Source organism: Podarcis filfolensis (genome assembly GCF_964270895.1).
Source record: "Podarcis filfolensis genome assembly, chromosome: 4".
In the NCBI taxonomy this organism is placed as follows: Eukaryota; Metazoa; Chordata; class Lepidosauria; order Squamata; family Lacertidae; genus Podarcis; species Podarcis filfolensis.
In genome coordinates, this window is record NC_139607.1 from 40,518,817 (window position 1) to 40,530,288 (window position 11,472).

At 37.2% G+C, this 11,472-nt stretch overlaps 1 protein-coding gene across 3 annotated transcripts in view; it reads left to right on the forward strand.

Annotated features, from left to right (window-relative positions):
* Positions 1–11,472, forward strand: part of CDKL5 (cyclin dependent kinase like 5) — a 64,561-nt gene that overhangs the window by 44,000 nt on the left and 9,089 nt on the right. For 2 of the 3 annotated variants that reach the window (XM_083612265.1, XM_083612264.1), the window contains exons 13-17: positions 1,406–1,511; positions 4,697–4,820; positions 5,456–5,552; positions 8,831–8,953; positions 10,106–10,225. In XM_083612265.1, the coding sequence (XP_083468391.1) occupies positions 1,406–1,511; positions 4,697–4,820; positions 5,456–5,552; positions 8,831–8,953; positions 10,106–10,225 (570 nt within the window). The remainder of the gene's footprint in view (positions 1–1,405; positions 1,512–4,696; positions 4,821–5,455; positions 5,553–8,830; positions 8,954–10,105; positions 10,226–11,472) is intronic. The other variant, XM_083612266.1, reaches the window with a different exon arrangement.

An 11,472-nucleotide genomic window follows, 5' to 3' on the forward strand; every position in this document is an offset into this window, starting at 1 on the left:
TGAAGCGAAGGAGTCTAGATGATGGGAGCAGTGGGGGTTTTTCTAATGTTTTGGAAAAATTGGTCTAGCTAGAGAAAGCACTCCTAAAATAAAATCTTAAATCTGTAATTTTATGCGGTAAGCAGGCATAGCCAAACTCGGCCCTCCGGATGTTTTAGGACTACAACTCCCATCATCCCTAGCTAACAGGACCAGTGGTCAGGGATGATGGGAGTTGTTGTTCCAAAACATCTGGAGGGGCAAGTTTGCGTATGCCTGGGTAATAGCATTTGCTTTAGCCATGTACCTTGTGATAGTTTTTGAGTGGGTGGGGGGACTTTGAAGGTGTCTGATTTACATAGGGCACACTAATTGTGTCAGTTTTTATGTGCTGCGGTTTTCAGGACATATTTCTAGGCAAAACAGCACAGGTTGCAACTACAAACCATTCAGAGGGGTGCTGTATTGACTTAAGATCCTTCAACTTGGTTAATTAGACCAGTCTTTGTATGTTTAAGAAACACATCTACTTCAGTGGGTAGAAACTGTGGGTTAGGAGTGCAAACAGTATCAGACTCCTGGAATTTTAAGTAGTTTTTCAAAATATGTACAGTTCTATGCAATTGTACTTTTAACTGGTAAACACCGCCAGTAAATGTGAATTGGCTTCAGTATTCAGGTGTTCCCATAAAATAATACTAGAACTATAAACAGGCATTTTGAATACAGGCAATGACTGTTTTAGGCACATCTAATTGACTGTGCACGCGGGCATCACATTGACCCCCAAAATGGCTGGAAAAGAGGGCGGAGCGGGCTTACACATGCTCTGCTGATGCGCACAGGGACCAGGAACAGAACCTCTGTACAGAACGGTTGTTGCCTGTAGAGAATATATGATGGTCACTGTAGCAAACTGTATGGCAGTTGTTGTCATTGTCATCTATTTTTCAACTTTTAACCAGCCTTTTCTCCCACTTATTAGTGGAATTTGTGGAGGTGTTAATATTTGTTCTAGTTCAGGCTGTTTTTAAGACAATATGGGGGCATATTTTAGATACGGTATTCCTCTGTTACTGAGCCTTCAGGATGGGGTGGAATTAGTAATAATTAATTGTGTTTTTCTTTCATTGTTGTCACCAGACTGTCCAGATTTGATTTCATTTGCAAGAGCTCTAGGGTGGGTGCTGTGCCCTTTTTAATTCATGAAAAAATAAAATCTAGTCACTTTACAGTTCTTAACATACGGCTTTGGAACAAATATCATTTAACATAATCCTTTCGTTTATTGTGTGGAGGCAAGTTTCATTTTAACAAATACTCATAAATGTAGAATGAGGTTATGGGCAGATTTCTTCTTGTCCTGTTACATACCAATGGAGAACAGAGCTCTTTGGCTTAACAAATTGATTGTTCTTTTATTTAGGGTGGAGCATATCATGATCAGCACACAGATGATGGAGCATCCACAAAAGAAAATAGACTTCTATATAATGATCCTGTACCTAGGAGAGTTGGTAGCTTTTACAGAGGTATTTTTATCTCATGGAATTTGATCAATATTTCTTCCATTGTTCAGATAAAAGATACTACCTATTTAACTTGAGAACTGATTTCACTCTTTCCCCAGGCAGACAAACTCAGGACAGGTGGGAGGAGCCTTCTGTCCTTTTAAAGCTAGGCAAGACTTAAAGATGAAAGTCCTTTTGTTTTAGTAGAGGTTCCTTCCCTTCTTCTACAACTTTTGCTTCTACTTGTGGGTAGATATGCAAGGTTTGGCTGCACCTTTAGACTTGTGTTCAGTTAAGTAGTCTTACAGACCGAACCTAAGCGTGTTTACTCAGAAGTAAGTACTATTGTGTTCAGGTTGCATACCCATAACATGTGCATAGGACTGCAACCTTGGTTATAGCTTTTTGTGTTGCACCCCTTTGAGAGTGTACCTTAGAAATAATACAACAGAGGTTTTTTGTATTAACTTACTGGCGACATTCAGAAATACCAACATATCTTGGTTTGCTGTTACGCGCAGTTTTTCACATTTAGATAAAATTGAAAACTGTGGCTTGCAGCAAATTAGAAAAGGAAACTGCTAACTTCTACTTTCATGTGTGAAGGAGGGAAGAGTATGTATGATTACAACAGCTCCTATGAATTGGGCCTTAGTCTAGGCTCTGGACAGATGAACTTCTTTTCAGACATGACTGCAGCTACAAGAAATAATTGGTGTGATTCATCCACATTTTTGAATGCTGAAATCCCATTGTCTTTAGAGGGAAAGGTCAGCCTGTCCCATTGAAATTAGTGGTATTTTAAAATACCAAACTTTCTATTCCTTCCAAATATATACTTAAATTTGAAATATTTTACTAATGGGATATATGTATATGTGTGCAGTATTTATGAAATGAAATGGCTTTAAGCTTAAATTTAAAGTAGTCCTCTGAATTCTCTTTGGTTTTCCATCTCAGTATTTAGTTTACGCCTGCTTGTAACCTATTGAATATATTTGGGTCCTGTTCATTTGTTATTGGATACAAGGGTTGCACCCTATCTCTCCTTTTTCTCTCTCTTATATATGCATCATTGGTAGGTCAAGATATTGTACGACTTCAGCTTATCCAGATTTTTTTAAATTACTCTAAATATAGACATATGAGCAGCTCTGACAGGTTATGTTTGTGTATCTGAAGAAGTGTGCATGCACACGAAAGCTCATACCAAGAACTAACTTAGTTGGTCTTTAAGGTGCTACTGGAAGGAAAAAATTTTTTTTGTTTAGGTTATGTTTGGATATAAATAATTTGATCATTCAAACTCATAGGTAGTATTTGTCCAAAACCATAAATTTTGGTTTATAATTACAGAAAGGAGCCTATGTAAGCCTAACACATGCATGCTGTTTCTTCTCCAGTGTGGCTGCAAGGAGGAGACTGGAAGGTTTCACTTCCATTTTAAGTTAACCACAGTTTACCCATTATGCAGTTAATCTTAGTTATGGTTTATAGAAGCAGGCTAGCTTGGAGGAACACAATGACTTTTTTCAAAAACTGTTGCTACCCTTTGATACTGAGGGGCTTTGTTCTCCCTATCCTGTGTCAGTATTGTAATACTTTCTAAGAGTGTGATATTAAATGTTGAATATCAAGACTGAAGTGCCTAAGTAATATAGGCCTGGAAATTACAGGCATGTCCATCTTAACTTTTCTAAATTGCCAACAATCACACACAGCACAGACACACATTAATAATCATCCAGGAATTGACACTGCAAGAACCTGAAGATTCTTATTAGAGTTAAAATAGTGTAATTAAGGGACTGGTTAGACAAACAAATCTACTAAATTATTGGGATATTGGAGAAAATGGTTTTAATTTCTTCAACTTGAGAAATTTAGTTTGCTTTTTGTGGCAATATAGCAATGTCATCAACATCATAATTTATTAGTTACGTTTCTCACAAAAGTGACCCAAAAAGATTTACAGTGCCTTCAAATTTAGTCTAGAAGCCTATAGTCCTTTGGAACCACATTCTCTCTTGTATTATGCTGAGTATTTGAATAGAATACTTTGTCCAACTGTTGGTGCTTAACATTATTACAGATAAATTGCTGTCAGTTGCCCATGTAAGAACCTATGCTCTACAGTAGAAGGTGATTCTGAATTCAGTCAGAGGCCTCAGATCTTGTTGAGTCAACAGAAAATTCTGCCTGTTCACACTGGCCTCCTAACCTGTCTGCTCAAATGCGAGCTTTGTGCATATGTGTTGGAGCATCCCTACATGAAGTGAAATGTTGTAGTAATTTTTCTTTATCCTTTTTCTTTCGCTCCATCTTTATGTGCACTTTCTACAAAGTCACATTTTATTGGTTCAGTGAGATTCTTTGGTGGCAAAGAGGTTGATACTTAACACACTTGAAATCCCTCCGTTCTTTTTGTTGAGCAGTGGGCAGAGGGAGGTCAATGTGTAAGGACAAACTTACTTTATGGAAGAAAAGTCACATAAAAATTTTATTTGGCAGAAGTATGGATTTGTTTCAGTACTAAAGCTCAAGTACTTCCATTAGTTTTTGAATTACCTACCTTTCAACTCTTTTTGTCTTTTGTTTCCTACCCTCTTTTCTTCTTTCTCTTCTCTCTACTGATGTGTCCTCCCTGTCCTCTTTGTAAGTTTCTCATTGTCTCTTGCATTGTTGTTTTGCTTGAATTGTATTCATTTGTTAAAGTTAAAGGAATAAATATCACCAACTTTTAAAAATGTAGCTTCAGGGTTGTAAAAATACACAAATCCATAAATGGCATTTACGTGCTGCTATATTAGTTCTATGTTTTGTTCATACTCATTTAAATGCAATCTATGTTGCTTATGCATGCTTATACATTTCTTATTATTAAGCCCTTCGTGTTTGTTACTAGTTTTATTTCATAGCTGAAATGCTTCTTTCAGAAGTAAACTTCTCTTGAAAGTTTTCAGCCGTATTTCCTAAAGAGGTTTCGGCTGCTATCCCCCAATTTGCCATCCGACTTACAGGAGCAAATTGAATAAGCCGGTTATGTTTTCCACATGCTAAAACCTAGTGTCTTTTCATTCATTTCTCAATTCTGATAGGATGTCATGCTTTGTAAATAATCAGCATGGTAAATAGAGACAAAAGCTGGTGAGATTCAGATGAGGATGGATATATGGCAGCTTTGTATTTATTTTTTTCAATTACAGTCCCATCTCCACGCCCAGAGGGAACATTCCTAGATAATAGTGCCTCAAACAGAATACCTTCGCTACCAGCAGAAAGTAGTAGTGTAACAAGCCACTCAAAGAGACAAACTGCTTTTGATCCCTGGTAAGTTGGTGTGTTTAAGGGATGTTTTAAAACAGAACAGGTGATGGGACAGGGTGTTCACTTAACAATTTCTATTTTCTTGAACCTTTTATTGCTGCGCATTTCATTGGTATTCCTATATTATTAACATGTTTAAGTCAGACTCATGGTGAATTATTTAGTTTCCAAAACTAAATCTTTTAAGTGAAACGTGTTTTTCTGAATTAGGCCTCTAGGCAAAGTAATGTTAATATAATCAGTCAACACAAAAAAATTATTGGTAGCACATGTAGGTTACACAAAACCCCTGAACAGTGGTCTGAGCTAATGTCATCAGCCCGTACATGTGCCTAGAGTTCCTTAGCAAATGCACTGGGAACACCTGCCAGAACTCATTATGGGTTTGGGTAAGTCTTACTCCTCACCTCTGGCCCCCAAAATTTGCTTTCCTTTTTGCACTGCTTATTTTCTATCATGAAAATCTAGAGCAGAATTCAGGTGCAGCCCTATATGTTTTAGGACTTTTGAGGCCTGAGGAGATTCTACATACCCATTCCTGTGAAAATGATGACTCCATAAGATAATCCAATGTAAAAAAAATTTTTTTTTTGCTAAAGGTGGCTTTCTGTTTGTTTGTTTTTCCCCTCTGTGTTAAGGAAAAGTCCTGAAAATGCTCATTCTGAGCAACTAAAGGAAAAAGAAAAGCAAGGGTTTTTCAGGGCGATAAAGAAGAAGAAAAAGAAATCTCAATCTGTAAGTAATTTCAGTTTCCTATTTTTAAAAAGTTTGTTTTTATGTCATAGTTTTATCAAGCATCAGTTTTCCTTTTCAGATGTTTACACTTATCTGCATATAAACATTTTAAGCTGAAATCTGTAGAGCTACTTAGACTTACATAATCGGTTTATGCTGACCAGCAGAATTTCTCACTTTAGAGAGTTGACACCAAGATGATCACAAGTTGCTTTTGAAGCTCATAATATCAAAAGCAATGTACTATGTGGGCAAGGGAAGTAGAGTGCTGTAATTCAAGAAAAATACCTAAAGCCACCCCTGCTTGGGCTCAGGAAGCTAGTTTCACAGTTGTCAGCTATATAATTATTCATATCTGAAAACAAAAGTATCTGAAGGATTACTTCCGTGGAAATATTTTCTTTTGAAGTCTATAGTATGGCAAGACCAAACACCGAATGCTAACAAGCTGAATCTTCATCCAGACAAGGCAGAACTACTGCTGGTCAATAGACAAACTGATCCATGAGTAGAAGTACAAAGTGTTCTGGATGGGCTTGCGCTTGCTCTGAATAACCAGTTTCATAGCTTGGGAGATGCTTCTAAATATGCTCTCTGTTCTGGCTGGTTGATATGGGGAGGAGGGGAATGATTGGTCTTATCATACCCACATGCATAACCTTCAATCTCATTCATTATCAATACACCATAATAGTATCCCAGATCATGATGATATGCTGAACAGATTAAAATGCATTTGATAAAAACAGTAAATACCAGTTAGTGCAGTATTGTTCAAACAATAAATTCTTTCAGCAGATATAATGAAGGTAGCTTAAAAGGGGGATTTCTGCATTTTTTTAAATGTTGTATTTAGCATTGTATGCGTCTGATTTTTAGAGATCTCCAATCAGTTTACAAAGAAAGGCATTTATGCAAACAGTTGAGCAATAAAATAGCTAAACTAGAATTGGAATGAGGCAGGCTAGACACAGAAAATAATTTATTGCATAAATTTTACAGGGTAATGTATTAGGAATTAACTAATTAAAAAGCATATTTTTGTATGAGAATGGGTGATGCATCTGCATGCATGCATATGCTGTTTTAATATCAAATAATGAGTGCAGTGAAAGCATGTGGTTAGAATTCATATTCTCTGGTAAATGGTATTTAATTTACATAGAAATAAGTGGCATTAGTGTTTCTAGTATTGTAATACTTGCAGCAATATAGCTGATATCTGAAATGATTATTGTATTTAGCATGCTGAATTCTCATTTGGAAACACTACTTTGAACATAGTTTGGTTGAAATTCCATTGGATTTCTTTTTTCTAACTGTTACTGTATACCAATTTAAGTCTGGATAAAATGGATAACATGTTTAATATGGCTTCATAATTGCCATGTTTTGGGTGAGCATGCTACAAGTCACACTCATGTGAATGAGCATTATCTGGTCTTGTGATATTTGCATTCTCACATTTAACCCCTTTTCGGGTTTAACTCTGCAGTCTCATGCCCATTTCCCCCATTTTCTGCCAACCCATCTTTGTTCTTGTGAGCAAGTATTATTGCATGGATACAAACCCATAATGTAGTGCAGTTGGACAAAATTAAAGCTGGGAAATGTTTCCTTGGAAATTGTTGATGTGGGCTAAAAATGAGTTGAAAGGAGAATTTAGCTTCTGTTGCATGTATCTAACATAATGGAAATATCTATAGTTAGATACTGGCAAAACTTTACCTATTGTTGCAGTAAAGGATCATAATCTGCTTTGTGACTCAACCCAAGATATTGGTCTGTGAGACAGTTTAGATCAAAGCTTCTGTTCACCGTGGCTAGATCAGTGTGCAAAGCTGTCATATGGCACAGAAATGAGAAAATAAGCAATATGGTGTGCATAGGATCTGGGGCTTTTTGTGTGCCAATCTGTAAAATTTTGGCCATTATGGAGCCAGCTACAAATCAGTGTGCCTGATTATTGTAATGAATCATTGTACAGTAATAAAGACCACATAGCTGTACATAGAAACTGGTGTAAATCAACAGCTATGGGACGTCAGCATAATTGCTGCAACTGCTTCATATTCAGCGGTGAAAATATTTTGTGCTAGCTTTATTTGCCTATTTCAAGCTAGCACAATGCTTTGCCATAAGAACATTTCTCACTGGTTTCTTTCTGAAACAAAGGCAAAGAGAGTGGCTTAGTTGTTAAAATATGTTGAAATAGCACTAGGGAGAACTAGCACTAGGGAGAAATATCCAGTCTTACCTACTTCACAGGGTAATTGTGAGTACAAAATTAGGGAGAGAGCATGTTGGACACTGTGAGAAGGGGGAATTATAGTATGGAATATGTATTTGCAGAAAAAATAAAAGAATAACAAAACAACAACAATCACCTCTATTGCAGTCGCTTTGGATCCCTCCCTACTGCTATGAAAAGAAGATTTCAGGATGCTAAGTAGCAGAGCTATTTTTTCTGAGCAGTTTTATTTGAAACTGCTGGCCTGTGTTTAAGAATTGGCACATAACAGTGTAGTGCACCTAAGTTTTTCATAGCCTGCAGATAATTTATTTCTCCCATACAATTCCTTCTGAAATACATATGTCAGCTACAAGGCATATGCAGAGCACAACTCCTATACATATGTACTTCAGATTAAATTCACTGTGTTCAGTGAGGTTTATAGCCTAGGAATTAGGATTGCAGCCTTGGACATGCATTTTCATTGAAGGATGTTTTTCTCTTATTGTTTGATAATTAATTTAGTTAGTAAAATGAAACTAGCTATAACTTTAGGAGTTATTCTAGGAGTCAGTTGCTACTTTGCATGCAAGTAAACCCTTTTCTAATTTCTCTTACCACTTGCTGCATCTGGATATAATGATCTTAAACAATAATGATATAAAACCCTACATTGTGTAAGTAAACTGATAAACATTTTATGCACCTTACTACATGCAAAATCAGCTATCATGATTCTGCTAAGAGTTCATATGCTAAATTCAAAAGCCTGGTTAAATCAATTCATTCTGAACTTATTAAATACATGCATTCTTGACAGACACATTCTTGAAATGTGTTAAGTGGGCAGGTGTGTTTCTTCCATAGACATTTTTTTATTCAGCAGAGCAATTAATCTTATCTTGCCACAATTATATAACAGCAGATTTGGCATAAGAAATGGCTAACTTATTAAAGTGTTCATATATGTGCAGATAAGAGACATGGGTAGCTCTCCTGAATTATACTGTTATTTATGCAATTAGTCTTTTATCTTATATTGCAGACAGAATCTACCAAGGCGGAGAATCCAAGCATCAAGAAATCACTCTTTCCACTTTTTAGTACAAAGAATCACTTAAAGCATAGCTCTTCTTTGAAAAAGATTCCTGTAGTCACTCTACCTATGGTATTGACTTTTAAAAATGGTAGCACTGAATTAAAAAAACAAACAAATACTTCAGTAAATTTATTTTACTGACCACAACAGCATGTATTTTTCCCATGGGATCACAAGCCTCTTCATGCAAGCTAAGCATCTTGAGCCAGTTCCACAAATTCAAAGATTTTTTAAGTTTTCAAAACTTCCAAGAAGTGTGGCATGGTTATATTTTGAAAAATTAGGAATAGATGTTTGTAGCAAACCATTAAATGCAACATCATCTGAAATCAGTCACATGGTACTAATGTTCAAATTATCCTTTCTTTATATTATTTAGTTGAGTCATGTTTACATGGTTTGCCATTTCTTTCCTTCGGCTTAAGCAAAAAGAAACTTCCTTTGAAAAACGAAGCAACCTCTTATTAACTTGATTTGCCACAGAACTCTATATTGGTCTGTTTTTAATAGCTTTAATTTCCTTAGGTTTTGTGGTAATTAGCCGCCTTGTTGTTTTGATTGGCAGAATAAAGGCTAAGCTCCCTACATTTAATGTCTTAACAAGTTTTTAATCCTAAGATTTAGTTGCTGAGAAAACACTATCTAGCCAATAATTTCTCGTCCCTCCCCAATAATTCTATGAATACTCAAACCATCCCGGTGATGGGTTCAGCCATCATTTCCCCTTGCAACTAGTGTAGCATTACTTAGCAACCTGTGTGATTAGAAACTTCATTTTACTTTGGTGGGGAATAAATTGTTTCCTTGCACAAATAATGCACAACTAACAGCCTGATAACTCTCAATTCATATATTGATCTTTTTTCTTGAGAAGAAAGAAAACATGTTTTGTTTTTGTTTTTTGTGGAGGTGGCTCATGATCTTAAGAGCAGTATGGAATGCTATGGAAATGAGGATGAAACACAACAATGCACTTATTTAACTGCTCTTTCTCTCTTACAGTGATTTCACTAACAGCATGTGAATGCCTTAAAGGTGGAGGTTGTAACAAATCTGCATGGCATCTACAAATGTGATTATTAATATGGACATATTAAAGGGGCATTGCAATAACAGGCTTCACCTGCATTGCTTTGATCTGGGAAGCTGGGAGAAGGGAAGCAGTTTGGAACATCTACTCCTTAGGAATTGATCAGCCCCCAAAATCTTTCTGTGTTGCAGATGCCTGGGAGTGATAGTCAGGATCTTTTGGCATTACAGAAAGCTATGCACTCATCTAATCACCCTGGCAGCAGGCAGAAGGATTGGCATTCTGATAAGATGACAGAAATCCAAAGTCATGTAAGTGAAATTATTGCTTCATTCCAGTTTAAGGTCAGGGGAATAGTAGGTAGGTCTGCTAAGTTGCAACCCAAAGTACCAGTATATACTTTTATATCATAGGATCACATGAAGCTTATACTGCATTCAGGTCATTGGTCCATCCACTGAGTACAGTACATGCTGACTGAATCTACTGCTTCTCTAACCCACTTTTCTCTGGGTTTTTCATCCAGCCCTACTCTCTCTTTCAAGCAAGTATCTAGGTATGCTAAACAGCAGGATGGAGCGGATGAAAGAACCAGAGAAATGCTGAAGGGAGAAGATAAAGCTGCCTTGTGTTTTGATGTCACTGTCTTTCCTCCTTCCCTCCAGAATCAACCTAGAATAGTTACGATTGCCAGTCTCACAACCCAGAGGACCATTTTTGCTTTAATTCCACTGTACCCATCCATGTGTTGGACAGGGGGCAGTATTTCGTTGTTGTTGTAATTAGAAACTGTATACAGTTGTACCTTGGATCCCGAACACCTTGGGAGTTGAACGTTTTTGCTCCCGAACACTGCAAACCCAGAAGTGAGTGTTCCGGTTTGCGAACATTCTTTGGAACCCGAACATCCGATGTGGCTTCCGATTGGCTGCAGGAGTTTCCTGCAGCCAATCGGAAGCCGCGCCTTGGTTTCCAAATGTTTTGGAAGTCAAACGGACTTCCGGAATGGATTCCATTTGACTTCTGAGGTACTACTGTACAGTGGTACCTTGGGTTACATACGCTTCAGGTTACATACGTTTCAGGTTACAAACTCCACTAACCCAGAAATAGTGCTTCAGGTTAAGAACAGAAATCGTGCTTCGGCGGCACGGCAGCAGCAGGAGGCCCCATTAGCTAAAGTGGTGCTTCAGGTTAAGAACAGTTTCAGGTCAAGAACGGACCTCCGGAACGAATTAAGTACTTAACCTGAGGTACCACTGTATGTTACTTTACATTATTGGCAAATACCCCAAAGCAAAATAGAATACAGTCTGTGATCAGAATTAAATACATTGGGAGGAAATCCATAGTTTAAAGCAAGTCAGCAATGTAAGAAAGATAACACTTTCAAACCTTGAAGCAGGCCTGGTTAAAGAACTGAATTTTCAGGAGACATTAGAAACATGCAACTGATGGTGCTTCCCAGATCATTTTTGGAAGAGTATCCCAGAGGGTTGGTGCTGCAGGTGAAAAGGCCTTTTCTGAGAGGTTTCCAGATGGCAACATGCTGGCCGCA